General features: G+C 54.8%; 1 protein-coding gene across 1 annotated transcript; it reads left to right on the top strand.

Annotated features, from left to right (window-relative positions):
• Nucleotides 1-1755: 1755 nt before the first annotated feature.
• On the top strand, nt 1756-22978 carry TNS4 (tensin 4). Its single transcript, XM_056128061.1, has 12 exons — nt 1756-2194; nt 11581-12004; nt 14030-14454; nt 17140-17226; nt 17526-17651; nt 19383-19475; nt 19603-19680; nt 20794-20865; nt 21703-21871; nt 22020-22088; nt 22269-22295; nt 22823-22978. Exons 1-12 carry the CDS (start codon nt 1756-1758, stop codon nt 22962-22964), a joined length of 2151 nt encoding a protein of 716 aa, XP_055984036.1. The 3' UTR covers nt 22965-22978.
• Nucleotides 22979-24622: the final 1644 nt, after the last annotated feature.

The following is a 24622-nucleotide window of genomic DNA, read 5'->3' as shown; positions in this document are numbered from 1 at the left end:
GCATGCAGCCTTTTCCAGGTCTGCAGGGTGGACTCTAAATCTGGGTGTGATGGAGGCATCTTGGAGTTGGAGAGTATTGCAGGGGTGGAGGTGGGGAGCTTATACTGAGCTCAGGGCAGGCAGTGTATATAGGATGACAAGCCTGCCCCAGCCCCTACAACTCTTAGCAGCCTCCGGGCCCCTGAACCCGGTGCTTCCCTACCCCTGTCCTGGAACCTTCAGGGTAGGTCCTGGAAAGAATTTCCCACTGGGACGGAAATGAACAAATGGGAGGATCATTCTCCTGGGGGAGCCCCTGGGGAGTGACTATCAGATGACTTCTCTCCCTCCTAATACTGTTCTGTGATTCCCCAGAGAGTTTGAGCCAACCTGCAGGAAGTGGCAGCTTTCCTCTTTCCTCCTCACCACCTTCATATCACCCCAACCTTTGATCTTTTTTTTTTTTTTTGGCTTTTTGGGTCACACCCAGCGATGCTCAGGGATTACTCCTGGCTCTGCACTCAGGAATCACTCCTGGCAGTGCTCAGGGGACCATACGGGATGCCGAGGATTGAACCCGGGTCAACTGTGTGCAAGGCAGATGCCCTACCCGCTATACTATCTTTTCGCCCCCCCCTTGACCCTTTATACTTACTAGGCGCTCTCTGTTTCCCCTCAATGTCTCCCTCCTAATCTTCAACACCTATCTGCCTCTTCACACCTACCTGCCTTTCCACCTCATTTCTATTTCCCCTTCTCATTTCCCTTTCTATACCCCTTCCTCCAGGAAATCCTCCCTGATGCTCCGATAGTACCTACCGATAGTACCTACCGAGTTCCATCTACTTCCTCCTTCTCTCCTGTTAACTGAGCATGGTGTAGTTTCAAAGTGCAAGGGTCCCTGAGACATCTGCCAGCTACATGACACTGGGCAAATTGCTTTCCTCCCTACGTCTCAGACCTTGAATTATAAAGTGGGATAATGTAGCACCTACCTCACAAGGTTGTTATGGGGATTTCTAGAGGCTTCCTGTGTAAATGCCAGTGTCTACGTGCGTAATAGTTGCTCAGTAAATATTAGCCAGTATTTACTAGACAAATTTTCCTGGGATATAGTAGATACTCAGTAAACTTCTATAAAAGTTGCCTAAGCATCACTTGCTTAATGTCTATTATCTGCCAGAGGCTGTTCTCAGCATGTTATAAATATTATATATGTAACTGTGTGTATACCGCCGCCAGGAGTAATTCCTGAGTGCAGAGCCAGAACTAACCCCTGAGCATTGCTGGGTGTGACTCAAAAAGAAAAAAAAACTGTGTATATTATTTATGAAACTTATATCTAAGGAAACGAAGGCCCAGAAAAGTTAATGAGGGGGCATTAACTTTTGCTTGCATGCAGCTGTGCCCACAAGACTGGCTTGAATCCTGCTCCCCAAAAACCACTACCAGGTGTGACCCCGAGCACCTCCAACCCATCAAACAGGGAAACAGGAAAAGTGAATGAGTTTTTCCGGTGTCATACCTATGGTCAAGCGGCAGGGCCGGGGTACAGCCAGGCAGGCAGCTCCAGCCTCAGGGTTTAAGCTAAAGGAGTGAATATGGCTGGGGGTGCAGTGGGAGGAGAGCAGGGGCTTGTCTACCAAAGTCATTCACTCCCCACATCCCACGCCCCTCTTTTTCAGGTCCCGGGAGTTCCTGCTTGGCTCGTGACATCCTTGGGCTGCCAGAGAGGCTGTTTGGAAGTGGGGTCCCCCACGGGTCCCCAAGCCCAGCATGTCACAGGTGATGCCCAGCTCCCTCCTGGCAGGAGGCCCCACTGTTGGCCTGGCCCCCTGCGAGGAGCCCGGGAAAGGCCTCCATGCAGCCCCCCGGCCCAGCTTGCCGGCCCAGTGCCCCTACTACACCACGGAAGGCTGGGGGGCTCAGGTTCTGATGGCCCCCGCCCCCAGCAAGGGGCCCCCGGGCAGACTCCAGCAGGTTCCACAGGCTGGAGCCAAAACCAATGGCTTGGTGCGGCCCCCTGGGGACCAGGCCTCAGGGGCGCTAGAGGACCTCGACTCCTACCTCGACTTCTCCCTGGACGCGCTCAAGCACATGATGCTGGAACTGGACCCCAACTTCCAGCTGCTCCCCTCCGTCGCAGGTGGGCCCTGCCCCGAGCCCACCCAGAGCACCACCTGCAGGGCAAAGAAGGAGGAGCCTGAAGTCTTGGGTAAGAACCGGTCCCGTGCCAGGAGCGGGGATGGGGGACCTGACTTTTTGTTTGTTTTGATTTGTTTTAGTTGAATCACCATGAGAAACACAGTTACAAAGTTGTTCGTGATTAGGTTTCAGTCATACAGGATTCCAACACCCATCTCTTCACCAGTGTACATTTACCACCACCAGTGTCCCCAGTTTCCCTCCTGCCAACCAGCCCCCCTTTACCACCACCAGTGTCCCCAGTTTCCCTCCTGCCAACCAGCCCCCCTCTCTGCCCCCTCCAGCCTGCCCTCCACCCCTCTTAGGTATGATGGTTTGCAATAATGTTACTGAAAGTTTCCTGTGTACCTCACTTTACCTCCTTTCAGCAGTCGGCTCTTGTCCAGTGATCATTTCCCATTATCACTGTCATAGTGAGAGACCCGACTTCTTGAGGAAGAAGGAGTTTCCTATTTACTCAAAGAAGTGAAGAACTATGTCCTAATAGGGGGGTGCTGTGCAACCCTAAACAAATTACTTCAGCTCTCTGTTTTCCCTGCTGTTCAAAAAGAACTCTGGGCTAGAAAGGTAGTACAGATGTTAGGGTGCTCGGCTTGCACACAGCAGCTTCCTCCGACCCCAGATATGGTTCCCCATTGTCACTAGGAGTGAACTCTGAGGACAGAGCCAAAAGGAAGTCCTGAGCACTGCTCGCCACTCTGTCTTCCCTTGTCCCCCAAGAAGAACTAAATACAAATTTCACTTACTATCCAATTCTACTTGGTTCCTGACTTTGGGATGTGATATGATGGGTATGTATTTACTTAAGAGAATTTAAATAAGCCCACCTACAGTATGTAAGGTCAAAGCAGTAATACAGCATGTAGGGCATTTGCCTGGGATGCAGCTGACCTGGGTTTAGATTCCCAACATCCCAGATTACTCCCCTGAGAACTGCCAGGATTAATTCCTGAGAGCAGAGCCAGAAGTAACCCCTGAGCACTACCACGTGTGGCCCAAGAGAAAGAGAGAGAGAGAGATAGAGAGAGAATTTTGGGGCCAGGGAGATAATACAGCAGGCAAAGCAACTGACCTGGGTTCTGTTTGGCACCACATATATGGTCCCCAGACCCCACATAGAGTGATTCCTGAGCACAGAGCTGCAGAGCCTGAGAACTTGATATGCATGAGAATTTAGTAATGCAGAGTAATGCCCGTCTCTGTTCTATGACATTGTCTTATTTGAAGTTTTGTTTTTGGTTTTTGGGTACACAGTGATGTTGGAGCTTACTCCTGGCTTTGCACTCAGGGACCAGTCCTGGTGCGGTTCAGGCAATCATATGGGGTGCTGGGATTGGACTTGGGTCAGCCACATGCAAGGCAAGTGCCCGACCTGCTACACTATTGCTCCAAACCAACACTGGTCTTTATGTCCAACCCTGGTCGCTTGGGATGTTCGTAGGACCACTATGTGGCCCCATGTTTCTGTCTGGGGAGGCCCAAGCTGGGGGCAGAGGGTCCAAGAGGCAGAATTCGTTCTATTTAGGGAAGGATATGGGTTGTGTTTCAGCCATAGTGTGCTGTAAAGTGCTAAGTTGCAGGCTTCCTGCTGGGCAGCCCAGAATTAAAGTGTCTGCCAATGGCCATGGTGTGAATCTCCCACCACAGCCACTTCCTCACTGCCAACAGATGTCACGGAATGCAGCATCCAAGAGGGACAGAGAGTAGCAGTTTGCTACTTAATATTCTCTCGTCTGGGGCCAGAGATGGCTTGAGATGACTCAAGCTATAGAGCACCCGTCTGGCATGTTCAATCCAGGCTCTCTGAGTTCAACCACCCAAAACCATCAGGTATGGCCTGAACTACTGGGAGAGATCCTAGACCACCCTCCAGGGCCTTTGGGAGTGACCCTTATAAAATAATCTTCTCACCTTCCCAATTCAGCATGTATAAGTAACCTCAGGAGTCTGAGAAAAACAAAGTCATGAAATAATAGGAGGTGATTATTAAGTATTACTCTTGTTTGTATCCTGTGTTATTTCACTCTGTGTTTACGTAATTTACTTTTTGGGTTTGGGGTGAGGTTTTGTTTTTTTTTTTTCTTTTCAGGGGGTGGGGGGAGGTAGTTTAGCCGTACTCGGCAGCGCTCAAGGCTTACTTCTAGCTCTATGATCAGTGATCACTCCTAGTAGTGCTCAGGGGAACCAAACGGAGTGCCAGGAATTCAACCTAGGATCGCCTCATGCAAGGCAAGTGCCCTAACGACTGTACTATCACTCTAGCCCAAGGAGTAAACATTTTTCAGATTCTTTTTTGGGGGAGATGGGTGCTTAGGTCTACCAAGAGGAATTCGGGGGCTATTCCTGTCTGTACTCAGGGGTCACGCCTGTAAGTGCGGGGGAACCATTTACAGGCAAGGGATCAGAGCCCTTTGACCCCTGTCCTACCTCCCCAGCCTAGGGTGATCATTCCATCCCCCTGTTACTGACAGCAGGCGAAGGTGGGGGGTGTGGAGGTGGGGGGCTGGCGCCCAGAGGCTGCCTGACCGCAGGAGCTCAGCTGACCTCACCCACGCTCCACCGTCTCAGCCTCCTCGTCTGCAAAGCCCAGATGCCTTCTTACCTCAAAGGGTTTGCAGGGATTAGAAGAAAAAACATTTGTGGGGTGCTTCTCCCCAGGCCTGGCACTGGGTGAGTCACTAGCAGTGGTGGGTGTTTTCATGAAACACGGGATGGCATTGAGCACAAGCCTGGGGCAAGGTCCGGGCTAGGAGCTAAGCCCGCAGGTCCTGCTGGTTCCTGCCCCCCTGAGCTTGAGTCTGCTGCTCACGCACCACCCCAGCCTCCAGCCCCCCAGCTGTTAAAAAGAAGCACCTCCAGCCCTCCAGGGTCCTCCTGCTCCTCCAGCCGGCCACGGGCATGTCTCTACAGAGACAGGGAATTGGGGCCTAATTATCCTTGGCAACAGCAGCCCAGAGCTTGAACGTTACTGCCCCAGGCCAGGGCCAGCTGAGGCAAGACCAGGGTCTATGGCGTGTCCACAGGGAGAGGGAAGGGAGTGCATAGCCAGGCCCTCGCTCCAGGGGATGGATATACCTCCGTCTGGTACTCTGATGCCCTGGGCACCAGCTGCATCTCAAGGTTCAACAGACTCGGCCTCAGCAGTGGTCAGAGGCACCAGTTAAACTGCCAGGGCTCAGGGCTGGAGCGATAGCACAGCGAGTTGGGCATTTGCCTTGCACGCAGCCAACCCAGGTTCGATTCCCAGCATCCCATATGGTCTCCTGAGCATCACCAGGAGTAATTTCTGAGTGCATGAGCCAGGAGTAACCCCTGTGCATCGCTGGGTGTGACCCAAAAAGCACTGTAGCACTGTCCTTTCATTGTTCATTGATTTGCTTGAGCAGATACCAGTAACATCTCACAACAAATTGTGAGACTTGTAGTTACTGTTTTTGGCATAGTGAATACATCACGGGTAGCTTGCCAGGCTTTGCCATGCGGGTGAGATACTCTCGGTAGCTTGACAGGCTCTCCGAGAGGGGCGAAGGAATCGAACCCGGGTCGACCACATGCAAGGCAAACACCCTACCCACTGTGCTATCACTCCAGCCCAAAAAGCAAAATAAATAAATAAACTGCCAGAGCCCAGAGATAGTATAGCAGGCAAGGCACTTGCTTCACATGTGGCAGATGCAGGTTTGATGCTCAGCACCTCACGTGGCTCCCTCATGAGACTCACCAACCGCAAGCCCTTAGCAAAGAGCCTGGAGTAAGCCCTGAGCATCTCTGGGAGGGCCCCCAAACCAAAAACAAACCAAAAAAGGTCAACTAGCTCTGTCTTGGGTCTCCTTAAACTCTGCCTGGTCTGCAGTGCCTGGGGGCTCTCTGCCTCGGAACAGAGGCAACCCCCACCCCCCACAAGAGAGTTCTCTGTGATCAGTGAGAATAGCCAGCTAGAGCTGCGCCATTCTCCTGCACCTCCGCCTTCCAGAAACTTCTGCTTAGCCGGACTACTTGGAGCACCGATGCAGCCTGGCACCCGCCCTCTCCCCTCCAGCCTTTGGAGCTGGAGGTCTGGACTGCCTTCAGTAAATGATTTCAGTATATTGAGACAGTTTGAAGGGGAGAAAGTTCAGTCTTATCCAAGCTGGTCAGGACACACAGGAAAACTGCTTCTAGGACAGATTCTCATTTAGCAGATCAACCCACCCTAAAACAGATTTCCCTGGATGTGTTTCTCCTCTCGTTGTCCAACCAACATATAAGCATACATAATATAAATCATTTTGTATGGACACAGTAAGAAATACTTTGATCTCCCAGGGCCATCTCAATCTCAGACTGTAGTGCTCAGGCCAGATATCTCTTCTATTCTTAGCAGCAAGGTCCTAGTCTCGTCGTTACTTTTGGATCATGACAGCATTTGCCTATGATCAAACTCTTAACTTATAGTTAAGAATCGTGGCACCTTGGCCTGGCCCATCTCGATGCCAGGGTAGCACATAACTTACCGGCTTGCCCTGGTTCCATCCAGTCCCACGTCGGGACCCTGCTTTTGGGGTGCTAGGAAGTGAGGGCAACTAAGGCTTAAGTTGAGAAGGCAGATGCCCGGGAGTGAATAATATTCAAAGTCAATCAATTCCTAAGTTACAAAGCATAATATTAATTGTCTTCCTGTATCTATACAAAAAGGACATTGCATTAAACTATTCAAAAGACATAAGGAGAGGAGAAAGGCAATATTAACTTGCAGTACAAGTTCAGTGTCCTAGAAGGATGAGACCTTACAAATTGGTTGGGGAAGTAAGCACAAAGAAATGGTTACAGACAAATGTAGTAATGGGAGTGACTTGGGAGCACTGTGATGGGTGCAACCTGATAAACCTAAGCTCCGTGTACTCCAACACTCCACCATCTCGATGCTCTTTCTCTTTGTCCTGACCTAGTGATTCAGGAGTGAACGTTAGCCCTCCTGCCTCTCGACAGAAGTGCTCAGATGATGGGTGACCCCTGTATATACTTCAGGAAGGAAATCCCCATCACCCATCTACAAACAGATGAGAACACCAACCCCTGGGGAGGGGAGCGGAAGGGCAGGCCCTGGGTCACGTAGCTGACCTTGGGTGGGTCAGGCCTACCCCTGGTGCCAGCTTTAGCAGGCTGGTTCTTGCCACACTTGTGCCTTGAGCTAGCTGGCTTCACTGGGGCTTCCTGGAACAAACCTGCAGGGGTGGACCCCACCTTCCTGGCCTCAGAACCTGCCCCCTGCCAGACTATGCCCCTCCCTTTCTCCCCTTCCCTTACCCTCATGGGGACATCTCAGACTTTGCATCCTAGACTTTTAGAAGCAAACACCCTGTCCCTTTTCCATCACTGCCACCCCTGCCCAGCCCCCCAGCTCTGGAACAAGCCCCCGCATTTCATTCTCCAGCATGTCTGCCAGGCAAGGCTATTTGCCAATCCCAAGTGTTTAATAACTATCTCCCCGCCTCCCCTCCAGATGCCCCCCTCCTGCCTGGCGTGGTGCTGGCACTTACATCCACCCAGTGCTGCTCAAACTTGCCCCATGGACCTGTAAACAGTGGCTGCACCCTGGGGGGCAGGAGAGGGGGGTTCCCGCTCCCCCCCCCCCCCCCGACCAGGACAGCACCACCTCAGGACAGCAGAAATGACTCACAGCCCCTCCTGACACCAACACCACCCCCAGCCCAGTGTCCTGTGCCAAGCAAGGCCTGTGGCAGATAGGCAGCTGACCCTGCAAGCAGGGGCCCCCCAGCACCCTTCCCCAAAGCAGCTGAGCACTTCCTCACAGAGCCAGGCTTGGGAAATGGTCCTGAGATGCCCCTTCTCCAGGAAGAGACCCTCCCAAAAGACACAGCACAGGATTCTCCAGTTGTGGGGGTCAGTGATTCCTGTAAACTGGGCCCTGATTTTTTTCATCCATCGTATGAATTCAATATTTTTTCTTTTTTCTCTTTGTTTTGTTGATGTTGTTATTTTGTTCTGTGGTTTTGGCCCTACCCAGTGGTGCTCAGGGCTTACTTCTGGTCCTGTGTTCAGGGATCACTCCTGGCACCACATGCCGTGCTTGGAGTTGAACCCCATACAGGACACTTTCCCTACTCTACTCTCCCTCCAGGCCTGGAATCAGTAATTCTTTTTTTTTTTTTTGCCTTTGTTTTTGGGCCACGCCCAGCGACCCAGTCACGCTCAAGGTTTACTCCTGGCTCTGCACTCAGAAATCACTCCTGGTGAGACTCAAGGGACTATATAGGATGCTGGGAATCAAACTCAGGTCAGCCTGTGCAAGGCAAATGCCCTACCCACTATACTATACTATACTATCGCTCCAGCCCTTGGAATCAGTTATTTCTTTCTTTTTTTTTTTCTTGTTGGGTCACACCTGGTGATGCACAGGGGTTACTCCTGGCTCTGCACTCAGGAGTTACTCCTGGCGGCGCTCAGGGGACCATATGGGATGCTGGGAATCAAATCCAGGTCGGCCACGTGCAAGGCAAACGCCCTACCCGCTGTGCTATCTCTCCAGCCCCAGAATCAGTTATTTCTATCCCTGGCACCACAAAGTCCCCCAAGTACCCAGGAGTGGCCCCTGAGTACTGTTGGTTGTGACCCCAAATACCCAGCCTCAGTGGAACTGTTGCAAAGGGTAAGCAAGTAACAAGTTTGTAACTGAGTGGGCATATAGCAGTCCAGAAATGCCAGCCCTTCATTCTAAACTGTGCAGTACACGTGAGCTCCATGCCCTCACATCTCTGAGCCATGGTTTCCTCTTCTCCAGAGAAATGCCTGCCAGCACCAGGCAAAAGCACTTTGTGAGCCCGTAAAGTGTCAGCACTCAAAAGGTATCAAGATGGGAGCTGTGCTTGTCAACCTTCTAGAAGCTTCCATCCCATCTCAAGAACTTGACTTTTTCAGAGTCTGTCACACTTGCTGTCAAATATGCTCCTTTGGGGCTGGAGAGCTAGTACAGCTGATAGGGTGCTTACCTTGCACACAGCTGACCCAGGTTTGATCCAAAGCATCCCATGTGGTTCCCTGAACCTGCCAGGAGTGATCTCTGAGCACAGTGCCAGGAGTAAGCCCTGAGCACTGCTAGTCATGGCCCAAAAAATAAAGCTTCTTTTACCCTCAGCAATAGGACCCCATTCAACCAGGTAGTATTAGCTCCCTGGCCAGAACTGACCAGGTGGGAGGTGCCCCTGATGCCTCCCTGGGCCAAACTCAAGTACCCCCCACCGATGTAATTCAGGAAGTTGGGCCAGAGCAATGATACAATGGATAGGGCATTTGCCTTGCACGCGGCCAACCAGGTTCAATCACACCATCCCAGATGGTTCCCCAAGCCCCACCAGGAGTAATTCCTGAGTGCAGAGACAGGAGTCAGCCCTGAGCATCGCCAGGTATGATCCAAATAGCCAAAAATACATTTAAAAAATAATCATGAGGTTGAATGAAAGCCCTGCTTTGCAGGTGAGGAAACTGAAGTTCCAAAATAGGAAAGTGATCTGAAGCCTTGTAGGGAAAATGGCAAAGCCAAGACTCATATCCAGGTTTGGTTTGGTTTGGTTGGAGCCACACCTGACAGTGCTCAGCGGATGATCCTGGCTTGGTGCTCAGAGGACCATGATTAAATCCTGGGATTAAAACCCCAGGCTCCCGCCTTCAGTCTACCCTCCCTCTGTGCTCACTCCCCAGCCTGTACATCTGATGACAACCCCACCCCACCCTGCCCCGCAGGGCAGCAAACCCAGGTCAGCCTGCCAACCACCCGTGCTGACGCAATCCTCCCCCACCCCATGCTAGCGGGCTCAGACAGAGGCATTCAGCGGACCACGTCCTTACCCAGGAGCGTGCTGGGACAGGCAAGGACGCCAGGCATGGGGGTGGCGGTGAGGTAGGCAGGTGCCAGCCCACCAGAACTGTGAGAGCCATTTTCTGCCCACTTTGTGTCCCTGTGTCCACCCGCCTCAGCCCCCCCCCCCCATCCCATTTCCATCCTGGGAAGCCAGAGGCAGGACCCCTGTGCTCCAGAAGGGAAGAATGGAATAACCCCACCTTCTCTGTTACAGCTGAGGATAGCTCCGCCCCCACCCAGGAGGAGGGGTACTCATCCTCACCAAGGGGAGAACCGCGGGGTTCCCCACTCTTAGGAGAAAGCAGGACCCCTGGGCATCACACCGACAGACCCAGCATGAGCCAGCAGCCGGCGGGTGTGGGAACCAGATCAACTCAATGGCTCCTCCACACCCCCAGCTCACAAATGTGAAATTTTTTTTCTTTTCGTCAAACTTGGTTTTGGGGTGAGCGCTCCCCAGTGGTGCTAGTGGCCAGGGGTGCTAGGAGCCAGTGGGGGTGATGCCCAGCAGTGCTCAGGAGGCCCTGCAGGGGCTACAGGCATGCAAGTCAAGTGCTCCAGCCCCTCTCCTACCCTAGAGCGGTCTCTCCGGAACATTCTGGTCGTCCCCAGGCATGGGCACACCAGCAGCTCCCAGGAAAGGTGGGGAGGCTGGAGACACAGCGAAATTACCTAGGGAGCAAAACAAACTCTGAGGGCCCCCGATTCTTCCCCCACCATTCTGGTCTAATGGGCTCAGAGCAGTTTGGGTATTATGTCTACTCAGTGAGCACTGGAGCTAGAGAACCCACCGTGACCTTCACATTCCCCCTCCACCACCAGCACAGACACCAACACTGACTGGCACAGCTTCTCATCCCCTGCCCCACCCCCGCCAAGAGAAGGTTATTTCACTGACGGAGACGGTGCCCAGTTTTGTTTTATTTGGAGGCCACACCCAACCATGCTCGGGGGGCTGTGTGGTGAGGCGGGGAGTAGGGGGGTGCCCCAGCCCAGATACCCACGTGCCAACTGTGCTGCTCAGTCCTTTGAGCCACCTCCTTACCTCATAAGTCTCAGCCAGAGAGATAGAACAAAAGGGAGGGCACTTGCCTTGCACACAGCTGCCCTGGGTTCAAGCCCCAGCCTCCCATCGGGTCCCTCAGGTCCTGCCAGGAGTGATCCCAGAGCATCACCGGGTGTGGCCCAAAACACCGAACAAACAAAAATTTATAATAGTGCACAATGTACCAAGCCACCCACCCACCCACACGCATACACACCCCATTTCATCATTATGTAACACAGGGGTGGGGACAGATGCCCCGTATCACAGGTGCCGAAAGCGAGGTGCCACGTGACATGCCACTGGTGGAAAGCTGTCTGGTAGTTAGTGACAGCTGATGGCCTGGCTCACCCCACCCCCTCCAGTCCAGGGCAAGAGGCACCTTCCCATAAAGGGCCAGAGCTAATGCCAAATTACTGCTCTCCTCTGCCTCAGTTCCCCACTCTACAGGCAGCTCCAGTTTTCACCCTCACTTTGTTCTCTTCCCCCCAAGATATCAAGTACATCGAGGTGAGCTCCACCAGATCACGGTGCCACGAGGGCCCCCCACACAGCTTGAGCCCGACCGTCACCCCGCCCTTCAGCTCCGCCCACCCCGGAGGCCTGCTCCTTTCCAGAGATGTCCCCAGAGAGACCCGCAGCAGCAGCGAGAGCCTCATCTTCTCGGGGAATCAGGGAAGGGGGCACCAGCGCCTCCTGCCCCACTGCGGGGTTCCCTCTGGTCACTCCTCGGCCTCTTCCAGCATTGCCATCCCACCCCTGGGGCACAGGGCCTCGGGCCCCCATGACCTGGGCCTCACCTGGGGGACCTCTCCAAGTCTGGAGAAGGGGTTGGGCACTACAGCCCGTCAGCGGGGTAGCCGGGTCTCTGTACTGTCGGCCAGCCCAGCGTCTGACATCAGCTACGACTTCGGAAGGTAAGTTACTGGCATGAGATTGTCTCCGGTTACCTCTGCCACATGCATGTGTGTGCATGTGAGAACACTTGAGCACACACACGCACACGCACATGCACACACATGGTTTTCTATGCATCCCTGCCACCACATCGCCGTCTTTCCCTCAGCATTTAGATGAAGATTCAGAGGTCTGGGGTCGGAGTGATAATACAGCAGGGAGGGCACTTGCCTTTCACAGGGCCAACCCGGGTTCGATCCCTGGCATCCCATATGGTCCCACGAGCACTGCCAGGAGTAACTCCCGAGTGCAGAGCCAGGAGAAACACCTGAGCATCGCTGGGCATGACCCCAAAAAAGCTAAATAAATAAATAAAAAATAAAGCAAATGCATTAAAAAAAAAAAATTCAGGGTCTGGAGAGATAGTACAGAGGTGAGGCCAATATGAGTTCTATCCCTGGTACTACATAGGGTTTCCTTTGCACCCCCAGGTATGTCCCAAAAACATAGTTAAGGGACCAGAAGGGTACTTACTTGCCTTGCATGCAACCTAACCAGGTTTACTCCCCAGTACCACATATGGTCATCCCTGACCCCCAACAAGCACAGCCAAGAGTGATCCCAGAGAGCAGAGCCAGGAGGAAGCCCCGAGCACAGCTGGGTGTACCCTCCTCAAAAAACAAAAAAAAAGAATTAAGATTCAGGACGCATAGAGAGAACATACTGGGCTGAACATAAGTTTTATACACAGGAGGTCTCTGGGTTCAATCCCCAACACCACATGACTCTCCAAACACTGAACCAGGAGTAGCCCCTGAGCACTGTAGTGCTCAAACAAAAGAAAAGAAATTATGATTTAATATCCAAAAGTCTAGACTCATACAACCTCTTAGATCCAGAACCTTGTTAGTGGAACTTGCTGGGCCCCTCCCAGCTCACCTGGAAATTTCCTTGTTATTTTTTTAATCTCAAAACATAGGCATATAGGGGATGGAGCAATAGCACAGCGAGTAGGGCATTTGTCTTGCACACAACTGACCCGGGTTCAATTCCCAGCATCCCATGTGGTCCCCCAAGCACCACCAGCAGTAATGCCTGAGTGCAGAGCCAGGAGTAACCCCTGTGCAACGCCGGGTGTGCCCCAAAAACAAAAAACAAAAAAAACAGGTATACAGAGTCTGGAAGTCTGGTGGGGGACCTGTTTAGGAAAGAAAAGGTTCTTCCTCTTTGCTGTGGGCAAAGCCGAAGAGGAGGTGAGCCAGCATTCCTGAGTCACCCAGTCCTGCGACATGGTGGTGACAATGGGGCTGCCATACATGTCCTGCTCAGGAAGTCCAGCCCAGCGGGCCCCTCCCCCCACACCACTCCGAACCCACTATACCTATTTACAGCTCCTGGGTAGCACAGCCTGGCTTGGAGCGCCTCTGAGCTGGGGGGTCAGGCTGGCTGCAGAGCCCCCCCTCTCACTGGAGGGTTCCCTCTCCTGCCCTGGCCAGGGGACACCCTGGGCCACCTGCTGAGAGATGAGGGAGGATGGAGTTGGGGGACACCCAGACTACCTGCTACAGGATGAGAGGGGTGTAAACCATGGGGGCTCCCCTAGACCAGCCTGGCTGGGAAGACCCAGGGTTTCCAGCCCACACCCATATGGCCTGCTACTTAAAAGGGTGCAGACTCTGGATGGGGACATCTCTTGGACCCTTCAGCACCCCTTGCAGACTATGTGACATACCCTTTGCTCTGGTCTCTAAGAGTGGTACACGTACACACACACACACACACACACACACACACACACACTTTTCTATGCATCCCAGCCACCACATTGCCATCTTTCTGTCAGCATTTAGATTAAAATTCAGGGGTCTGGGGCCAGAGGGATAGTACAGTGGGGAGGGCATTTGCCTTGCACACGGCCAAGCCAGGATCTAGTTGACCAAAACCAAGCATACCCAGCTCACAACATTCCTGATTCTGGCCCCCAACTGCCCCTTCACCCGTCAACACCCCTTCTCCCACTAACTTCCTGCTGTTTCCCCCTGCAGTAGCCAGTCCCTGCCCCACTCCAGCGTCTGCAGCCATCGGTCATCCTGCAGATCCTCGGACAGCCCAGGCAACTCTTCCTCCAGCCTCCACAGCCTTGGACCAGGGTCCCCGTGTATAAGAGCCAGCGACCTCCAGGTCCCCAGCACCCCCACCCCAAGCCTGGGCTCTCCCGGAGCAACCCACTCCCCACCGCTGGCCAAGGAGCATGCCAGCAGCTGCCCCCCATCCATCACCAACTCCATGGTGGACATACCCATTGTGCTGATCAACGGCCGCCCAGAACCAGGATCTCCTCCATCCCAGAGAAACCTGGGACCCCAGGACCTTGTCCGATCCGGGGCTGCTTCTGCCAGCTCCCCAGGGCCAGCCATCAGAAGCCACAGCCAGACCCTGCCAGAGGCCTCGCCCACCGCATCCCTGGAGGGTATGTCACAACCGTACCTCAGCATTGCACATGGGCTTCTGCAAGGGCTAGCAAGCACCCTGCAGGAATAACTACTGTGTGGAAGCACTGTGTGCCAGGAGTGGGCTGCAGAGAGGGGCAAATTGAGGGAGAGAGACACAAACCCAAGGATGAGGGGCTAGAGAAATAGCACAGCAGGTAGGGTGTTTGCCTTGCACGTGGCTGACCCGGGTTCGATTCCCAGCATCCCATATGGTCCCCCAAGCACCGCCAGGAGTTATTCCTGAGTCTATGAGCCAGGACAAAAACAAGGATGAGCAGCTGTGGAGGTGCTTAAGGGGCTGGAGCACAGCCTTGGCATGCAGGAGCCCTGGGTTTCCTCCCTAGCACCACATGGTCCCCTGACCACAGTACACACACACACACACACACACACACACCAACACACACACACCAACACAGGCAAATACACGTGCTGAGACAGTGGTGTCTCCAGTTTTACATGAGTCCAAGGATGAGTGGTGAAATGTCCTGTTCTGATGACAGAACAAAGAATGACCCTTTGATCCCAGAGATCTGGAAGGAGCTTGAGCTGGATCTGGAAATTGGATCAAACAGTCTAGTCCGAGGCCGGAGCAATAGCACAGCAGGTAGGGCATTTGCCTTGCACATGGCTGACCCCGGTTCGATTCCCAGCATCCCATATGGTCCCCCAAGCACCACCAGGAGTAATTCCTGAGTGCATGAGCCAGGAGTAATCCCTGTGCATCGCCAGGTGTGACCCTCTCCAAAAAAAGAAAAAAAAAAAATGTCTGGCCCATGCAGGAAAAGGAGGGTATTTCCCATGAGAGATGGGCGAGTGCATGATCATAAAAATGTGGGCGTCCAAGGCGTGATTAGAAAGTGACTGCCAGGCTGGGTGCATGGTTAGATCATGGAGGGATATTTGGCGCCAGATTATGGAATGTCATGAACACCCATATAAAGAGGGTGTTTGACCCTGGACGCACAGCGTAGCTGAGGCATTACAAAGGTTCAGGTCTGGGGCCTGAGAGCAGCTTAACTTTGGCTCCATTTGCATTTCATCACAAATCAGCCCCCACAGGCCTTAATGGACCTGAGCCTGGGCCAGGGCTGGCGGGCGGAGCGAGGCCTGAGACCGTGGGGCTGTGGCACCAGTGGGCTCGATGACTAAGCCCAGAAAGTGTGTCCAGTGGCTGACGTGGGTGTGTGCGTGCTTGCAGGGATGACGACCCACAGAGGGGGTAGAAAACGCATTCCACGGCAGACAGCTAAAGCCCACAGACCTGCAGACACCCTCCTTCCCAGAAAGAAAGCGCCAAGCAGAACCCAAGGCGGGGACTAGGAGCTGAGCCTGAGCAGCCGGGAGACACACTAGGGGGGGGGAGCGGGGGAGGGGGGGCAGCTCAGCCTCACTCACTGGGCGGCAGGCGCCGGGGTGACTGGGGGGTGAGGTGGGGGAGCAGCGTTCCACCCACAGTCTTTCCAGCTTTCTCTCTTTCCCTCTCTCTCTCTCTCTCTCTCTCTCACACACACACACACACACACACACAAAGCCACAGCCAGAGAAACAGACTGAACAGCTAAGCCTTTGAATCTGCTGATTGGGTTCTGAGGAACATATTAGCCCCAGATTTTAGAATGTTTTTTTTTCTTTTTTCTTCTTGCGCTAGGGAGGTGGGGGGGGGGGGCGGTGCACACCTATCAGTGCTCCAGGTTCATGCCCTGCCTGGGATTAAACCCAGGGTCTCAAATATGCAAGGACTTTGCTCTGCCCCATGTGCCCCAGCCCAGCACCTGGACTCTCTCACACGGCCACGACACAGCTTCTCTGGAGGCCTGTGTGGAAAGCCGCTGCCCTACAGGGACCCTGCTTGAGGCATCCTGGCACCTCAGAGCATTTTAGGGGATAGTCCCATCCTGGTCAGTGGTGGCCCAGGATATCACTCTCCTGAGATCTTATCAACGCCTGCAGAGCGTTCTCGAGCTTTCCTTCCCTAATGGAAGACCAAGGCCCTAAGTGCTTTTCTAGTTTCCTCAGCGCCTTCTGGGCTCCGGGAGCAAGACAGTGGCCCGCCTCTGTGGAGAGGGGCTTGCATCCTCCGCCTTCCAAGCACTTCCTCCCCCCTCAGACCTGCTGTCTCCCTCCCTTCACCCGCCCTTCCATTTTCTTCTCCAAGTCATATATACAAGGAACTCATCAGGTTGTTAAGGACACTCCAAACAAAAGAGGCATCTCAGAATCCCTTCAGTTTGGGGGTTTTTCTTTTGGTGGGGGGGGATGTTGAGACACACCTGGCAATGCTCAGGGGACCATAGGCGGTGCCGGGGACTGACCCCAGATTGGCCTCATGCAGGGCGAGTGCCAAGTGCCTTATCCCCTGTCCTACCCCTCCAGGCCTCCGAGGCTCTTCTGGCTCCTGATTTCCCCACAGGCAATCTTAAGCTTGAGAAACTGTTTCTCATTACAGAAACATTTTTATTTACTTGTGGTTGGTTACTAAGGATACAAAGAAGACTCCTAAATTTGAGAAGTGACAAGTCCTAGAATTCTGGCTCCTTCCTTCATGGGCAACTGGAGATACAGTGGAGAGAAGGGGTTGGACTGGGTCTCTGGGCAGAGGAGGGGGTACCTCTCGGCTCCCCTCTGTCCAGCCTATAGGTGTCACTTCTGTCTGTCTCTAGGACCCACTAGGGACATGCAGCCCACCATGAAGTTTGTGATGGACACCTCTAAGTTCTGGTTTAAGCCAAACATCACCCGAGAGCAAGGTAACGGGAAGCTGAATTTAACGGTTGAGAGATGGGGGGATTAGGTTTGGGTCCTGCAACCCACACAGGCAGCCCACACAGGCCCCTGAGTCATGGGGGAGTGGATAGCAGGGGCTGGCAAATGATCTCAGGACCCCAAGAAGCAGAGACTAGCAGGAAAAGAGGTCAGAACCACAGAAAGCACTCCCGGGTCAAAAGGTGATTCTGAAGGTCTGCTCCAGGAAGACCCTCCTGGGTTGGGAGGCAGTGCTCGGGGGTGAGGGTGGCAGGTTGTGACTCTGATCCCAAGATTCTTCCAGCCATCGAGCTGCTAAGGAAGGAGGAGCCGGGGACATTCGTCGTGAGAGACAGCTCTTCCTACCGAGGCTCCTTCGGCCTGGCCTTAAAGGTGCAGGAATCCCTGGCACCTGCACAGAATCGACCAGGTAAGGCTCTATCCCAGACCCCACTCAAGAGCACCTGAAGGAAGGGGCTGGAGTGGTAGCACAACAGGTCAGGCATTTGCCTTGCATGCGGCCGACCCAGGTTCGATTCCCAGCATCCCATATGGTCCCCTGAGCACTGCCAGGAGCAATTCCTGAGTGCATGAGCCAGGAGTAACCCCTGAGCATCGCCCGGTGTGACCCCAAAAAGCTAAAAAAAAAAAGAGCACCTGGAGGGCCCAGGCAGCACTGGGTTCAAATCCTGCTCTGCTGCCAGGGGACAAGGTAACCCAGGGCCAGCTCCATCAGGACCCCCGGGAAGTCGATGTGCCAGGCCCTCCCAGCTGTCTCCAGGAGTGGGCCTGCCTTATACTCTAAGCCTGATCTGCCTCTGCTCTCCCCAGTTCCCAGCTTCGCTCTCTCTCATGGTCAGAAGAGGAAGACCCCAGCCCCTTCAAGGCTGCTCTCTTTTGGGGTGTCCTCCTCTGTCCCCCACAGGTTTCCAAGTCCAAATACATGTGTACTAAGTTACTGGTATGTGCTGTCTTATCCTGGACTTCCCCGTGGGGCCACCCTCACACACATCTGCTCTACACCCCACTTTGTGAGGCCCTGGGGGCCCCTCCTGGGCAGACAGATCAAATCAGATCATGACAATCCGAGGTACCTGGGAGATCCCTCCCACCACCCCAGAATCATTCTTTTCATATGAAGCTCTGGGACCAGGACCCAGAGAGATAGTACTGCAGGTAGGGTGCTTGCCTTCTACACAGTCAACTCCAGTTCAATACCCAACACCCCATATGGTCCCCTGAGCCTGTCTAGAGTGACCCCTGAGCGCAGAACCAGGAACAAGCCCTGAGTGCCACTGGTTGTGGAGTCCCCCCCCCCCCAATAAAAAATAAAAAACAAAGCATAACACATAAGGTTCTGAGTTAGCGACCCCTAGAGCAAGAAGATCGAGCATGCGAACTCAAGCCCGTGTTCTCTTCAGCTCATCTCTCTGATCCTGAGGGGCTGGAGAGAAAGCTGGTTGGGCTAAGCACACACAAAGCCCGCAGGAGGCTCAGGTTCAATTCCCCAGCATTGCAGCATCCCCTGAGCACTGCTGGAGGTGACACTCCAACTCAGAATCAGAAGTAGCACCTGACCACTAGTAAAAAACGAACAAGGAGCCCAAGGCCCGGCAGAAGGTACAAAGAGCTGGAATGCATGCTTTGCAAATTGGAGCCCCAGCTCCCAACCTCCATACCATACGGTCCCCAGCGGGCTGGTGAAAAGAGGCAGAGCAGCACTGTCTACCCCCCAGAGCCAGCAGGGACCTCCCAGTGGCGAACAGTAGCCCCTGAGGTGGTGGCTGGGGGAGAGATCGTGGTCTGCAGAACCAAAGTCTAATTTTTTGTTGTCGTTTTGGCTTTTTGGGCCATACCCAGTGATGATCAGGAATTACTCCTGGCTCTGCACTCAGGAATTAGTGCTAGTGGTGCTCAGGGGACCATAAGGGATGCCAGGTTGGCCATGTGCAAGGCAAACACCCTCCCCACTGTACTATCGCTCCGGACCCCACCCCCCCACCAGGGTGTGATCTAAACTGGCTCAGAATCATCCATCATAGCTCAAAGCCCAGAGAGACTCCAACAGGGACCATTTTAGGGGATAGCCCATAAGCAAAGCTGACACATTATTGACTCCCGGGGCTCCCCATCTCTCTGCTCTTCCTCCCCCGACCCCCAGGCCAAGACAGCAGTGACCTCATCCGCCACTTTCTCATTGAGTCTTCTGCCAAAGGAGTGCGCCTCAAAGGAGCAGACGAGGAACCCTACTTTGGTGAGCCTCTTCCCCACCCCCTACCACCTCCCCGAGTGGACCCCCACACCCCCAGCTTCTAGACCCTGGGCTGGGAGTGGAGGGATGGGGGCAGCCCCATCATGCCTAGTTGCTTGTTCTCCCCCAGGGAGCCTCTCTGCCTTCGTGTGCCAACACTCCATCATGGCGCTGGCCCTGCCCTGCAAGCTCACCATCCCACAGAAAGGTGTGTCTCGTGTACTGGGGGCAGAGTTTGGGGTCCCGGTGATAAGAACATGCTCTGGGGTCCCTCTCCAGCTCCGCTTCCCCGGTGCGGCTGGAAAAGGGTCACTGGTCACTGCTCCGTGACCTCAACTCAGTCTCCGCATCTGTGAAGAGGGTAGAGCCTGTGGGTGCCCGGGGCACTGCACGGTGCCTGGCTCAGCAGGAAGGCTTGGGTCAGTGCTAGTCTTCTCTGGGAGCCCCGAAGGAACGGAAACCTGCCTTGTTTCCGCTCTAGGCCCCACTTGCATTGGGCCCTTGCTTCGTTCACTCCACGCAGTTATTGCTGATCACCCCCATTTCACAGAGAAGAAAAAGAAGGTTCAGGACTAAGGGGGCACGCAGGGCACTAGAGCACAGACTCTGTGCGTGGGAGAGCCCAGGTCTGTGTCCCAGCACTGCATGGTCCCTCCACACCTTGGTGTGTAGCCCCCAAAGGAAACAACCCAAAGAGGGTTGGAGATGGGGCCAGAGCGACAGTCCAGTGGGCAGGGGACTTGTGCTGCACGCGGCCAACCTGGGTTGGATCCCCAGCATCCCGTATGGTCCTCCGAGCACGGCCAGGAAGAATTCCTGAACTCAGAGCCTGGAGTGAGTCCTGAGCATCGCCTAGTGTGGCCCCAAAACAAACCGAGGAATAGAAAGAGAGTTGGAGAAGTGAAGTCACTCTCTAAAGAGTGAAGTTTCCTCTGCAGCTCACAGCCTAGCCTCACCCCACAGTAAATCACCTCTGAGAGGAACCAGGGTGGCCCCCATGAAATGATGGGGAGCAGTTCCCTCCCTTCTCTCCCTACCCCTGCACAAAGTTCTGGCTTGAGGGATCCAGAGCCTGAGGTCTGGGGGAGGAGAGATCAAAGAGCCCGGGCTGGCTCCAGCTAGTCCTTTTGGGGAAACCAAAACCCCTTTTGCCTCATTACTGTAATCACACCTGGCTTCACAGCAGTCACTTCCGGAGCTGGGGGTGGAGGTGGGGGATGTTCAAAGGGAATGGGGGGGCGGAGGCGGTGCCTAAGGGAGCGGGCGCTGTTGTTCACTTGCCCCGCCCCCGCCTGGGGCCTGTTCCTTTGCTTTGGCACAGAATTAGGAGGTGGAGGCGGGACCTCCGACCCCTCCACAGATGGCCTGGCGTCCAGCCTGAAAAAAACTGCCGGTGAGTTGAGTGAGCAAAGGTGCAACAAGACCCTCCCCGGTTTGGCTGTGTCACCCCAGAGCCCAGAACGTGCGTGCGCGTGTACACGCACACACACACACACACACACACACACGCACACTCACACGCACGCATGCACAAACGCAGGTCCACACATGTTTCCCATCAGAACTGAATAGCTTCATCTTTAACAAGGTGCCACATTCCTCCCCTCCCATAAACAGGCAGCTGGAGAAAGACGTGCAGGCAGGGGGCTGGGGAGAGGGGGGCCTGGGAGGGGGAGGCAGACTTACACCCCAGTGTGCAGAGGATGGGACCACCCCTGGCCTCCAGATCTGGGATGCTCAGCAGGGGGTCAAATGCTGGACATCTCTGGACCCCAGACATCTCCCACTGGCCCCTAAGTGGAGGGGGGCCCTCTCCCCTTTCTCTTTTCTCTTCTCTCAACAATGAATGGAGGAGGGCCAAGCTGGTTAGAGACAGATGGAGCCAGCCAGGGTGTGGGCAGATGGAACGTTTGCCTGGAAGCATCCCCTACCCACAGGCCAGCATCTCTTCCAGTCCTGCCCTGGAGTAATGCAAAGCAAAAGGCACTCCAGAATCCTCTGGGCTGGGCCCCCAATTGTAGGCACACACACACACACATGCACACACAGATGCATGCACACACGGATGCACGCACACATGAACACATGCACTGCCCACAAAGAAATCACTCTCAGCTTTGAAAGGAATGTCTCCTCTTCCCTATTCCTGAAGGCGCCTGACCTGGGTAGAGGTAGGACAGGGGTCAGGGGTCACCACCCATCCCATGAATCCTTGCCCCCCACCCTACAGGCTGTCATGCGCTATACCTGAGTTCCGTGAGTGTGGAGACTCTGACCGGAGAGCTGGCCGTGCGCAAGGCCGTGTCCACCACCCTGGAGAGGGACGTCCTCCCCACACCCACCGTGGTCCACTTCAGAGTCACAGAGCAGGGCATCACCCTGACTGATGTCCAGCGGAAGTAAGGACCTCGCTGCTTCCTGAGGCCTGCTGGAGGGGAGGGAGGGCTGAGACTGAAGGAGCCTCTGGGTCTAAGTGGGGGACACTGAGGGGCCGCAAGACACCAGCATGGACACTCACCAGCTCCCCTCCACTCTGCCTCCTCTCAGGGTCTTCTTCCGACGCCATTACCCCCTTTCCACCCTGCGCTTCTGCGGCCTGGACCCTGAGCAACGCAAGTATGTCCAGGGGACATCTGGCTGACTCTGGAGCTGGGACCCCAGAGACAGTCTGTGAACAGAACCCACCGGGAGGGGACTTAGAAGGGGGGTGCGTGGGGGTGTACTCGCCCCTGCTAGGGAGGGAGATGGAACCCAGCCCCCATGCTCATCCCTGCCCTGAACCTTTCTCTCCTGCAGGTGGCAGAAGTACTGCAAGCCCTCCAGGTAAGGCCCTACTGGGATAGGCCAGGAGAAAGGATGCTGGGGATGGGGGGGGGGGGGGGGGGGGGGCTCTGATGAGGGGATACAGATGCAGGCCCTCAGGGATCCCCCACTGTGGTGGGGGAGTCTTGATCTCTGCAGATGCCCCAGTCAGACAATGGAGACCTGTCCTTGCCTTCAGGAAGTTTCCATGCTGACCTCTTGATCTTGGGGACCTCCAACTCAGATGGAGGGAAACCCAGACTGGGTTTTTTTAGGGGGGGTGTTGGTATGGGGTTCCCACCCAGTAGTGCTCAAGGGTTACTCCTGGCTCTGCACTCAGGAGTTACTCCTGGCTGGTGGGCCCAGGGGACAATATGGGAGACCATATGGGATGCTGGGGCTCAAACCCTGGTCGGCCATGTGCAAGGCAAGCACCCTCCCCACTACACCATGAAACCCTGCTCTTGAGTCCTGAGCCCTCCAACGGAGGAGGCCCAACTGACCCTCAGGGATTGGCCCCACTCACTCTAGCTGCCCTCTCCCTCCAGGATCTTTGGGTTTGTCGCCAAGAGTCAGACCGAGTCCCAGGAGAATGTGTGTCACCTCTTCACGGAGTACGACGCAGTGCAGCCAGCCGCACAGGTGCTGGGCCTTGTGGAAGCCCTGCTGCGGGGCCCGGAGAGGGCCTAAGCATGCCACCAGGGCCCGAGCACGCTCCTCGCCCCGGCCCCTTGAACAGGGGTGTGACCACCCCAGGGACCCTGTCTGCTGAATGGAGGAGAGACTGTTGTCCCTTCAGGGCTGACCTTCGTCAGGAAGACCCTCGCCCGGGCCTCAGTTTCCTCAAGCAAGCCCTAAAGGAGCAACTGTCCTGGACTCTGCTCGGCATCTTATGAAGCCCCTTGTCACTCTCAATCACATTCCCGTCTCAGGACGCACACACCCCGCAACATGGAAACCACTTCTGAGGTCCCCTGGCTGCCCTGGTCTGGATACTGCACCTGGCAGCCCCTGGGGGTCTGTCCCAGCCACGAGGGCACAGGCACGACTGAGGATGGTCCGGGACGTTCCCGCCACAGCTGCTTACCTGACAGCCCTTTGGAAAGCTTTCCCAGGACAAAGGTGCCTTGGCACAGCCTGCCTGCTAGGGACAGTTCTGCAGGAAGGAGATTGCTCTGGGGTCCAGGGGACCCACTTCCTCCCAGGCCGTGCCTAACCTCCTTCTTAGCAAAAGAATATCAGCCCCGTGTTTTCTTGGTAAGCAATAGTTCTCTGGTGGAATCACAGTTGCCTTCATTTTATTTCATACACCCCCTCCACACACACACACACACACACACCCCTCTACCCCCACCCCTCCGCTGTATGAATTAGTCTCCTGACCACACGGGGGCAGCAGAGAGTCAAGAATGCAAACAGGCTGCTAGGCCGCCCCAGGAGCCCCCAACCCCACTCCAGAAATTGCTCTGTCTTTCCCCGGCCACTGAGACTGGAGTCGCTTCTTCTGCAGACCTGGGCCCTCTCACGAGTGGCCCTGGTGGCCCCCAGAGGAAGCCGCTTTCCCAGTACAGGGCCCATGCCTGCCCTCTCCCACTGCCCGCCCTGCTGTGATCTGAAGCCAGAAAAGGAAACCAGGCTGAAGCAGCTCTGGCCTAGCAGGGCCTGCTGAGACCAGTCCACAGGATCTGGGGACTGGCACAGACTGCAAAATACAGATAGGCTTCTCAGGATCACAGAGGGGGCTAGCAGAAAGCCCCCTCCATACCAGGGGCCTGTGTAGCACAAAGAATAAAGTGTCTGGGCCAGAGTGCTTGCACACAGCCAGGCAGGGTTCAATCCCCGACACCCCAGATGGTCCCCCAAGCACCACCAGGAATGATTCCTCAGTGGAGAGCCAGGAGGAACTCCTGAGCATTGCCATGTGTGGCCCCCTCAAAACTGAAAAGAGTTTCTGTCTTCACACAAGGGTGTCCCTGAACAGAAGGCTTGGACATGGCAGGGTGTGGCTGTGTCCTGGCGGGACAACACCCCAGTGCCCCCACCCACAGCAGACAGCTTACTTGGGCACTGACCATAGCTGAAGCCTCCCCGAAATCCACCCTCACACTCCCTCCTCCCCCCCCACACACACAAGTCACTTGGCCCATAAGATGCCCTGCCTCTCACCTAAGAGGCAAGAGGAAAGGGGTGAAACTCTCTTCCTGAACCCATCGTGACCCCTTCTCTTCTTTTTTTTTTGCTTTTTGAGTTATACCCGGCAATGCTTAGGGGTTCCTCCTGGCTCTGCACTCAGGAATTACACCTGGCGGTGCTCGGGGGACCATATGGGACGCTGGGAATCGAATCCG

Source organism: Sorex fumeus, unplaced genomic scaffold (genome assembly GCF_029834395.1).
Source record: "Sorex fumeus unplaced genomic scaffold, SorFum_2.1 ptg000063l, whole genome shotgun sequence".
NCBI classification, from domain to species: domain Eukaryota; kingdom Metazoa; phylum Chordata; class Mammalia; order Eulipotyphla; family Soricidae; genus Sorex; species Sorex fumeus.
The sequence above is the reverse complement of the archived record's forward strand: the minus strand, read 5'-3'. Positions and strand labels throughout refer to the sequence as shown.

Coding starts and splice junctions, on each gene's coding strand:
- TNS4 (XM_056128061.1), top strand. CDS start 1,756: ATGTCACAGGTGATGCCCAGCTCCCTCCTGGCAGGAGGCCCCACTGTT. Junction 19,476..19,602: donor AGACGAGGAACCCTACTTTG/GTGAGCCTCTTC, acceptor GTTCTCCCCCAG/GGAGCCTCTCTGCCTTCGTG. Junction 22,089..22,268: donor CTGGACCCTGAGCAACGCAA/GTATGTCCAGGG, acceptor TCTCTCCTGCAG/GTGGCAGAAGTACTGCAAGC.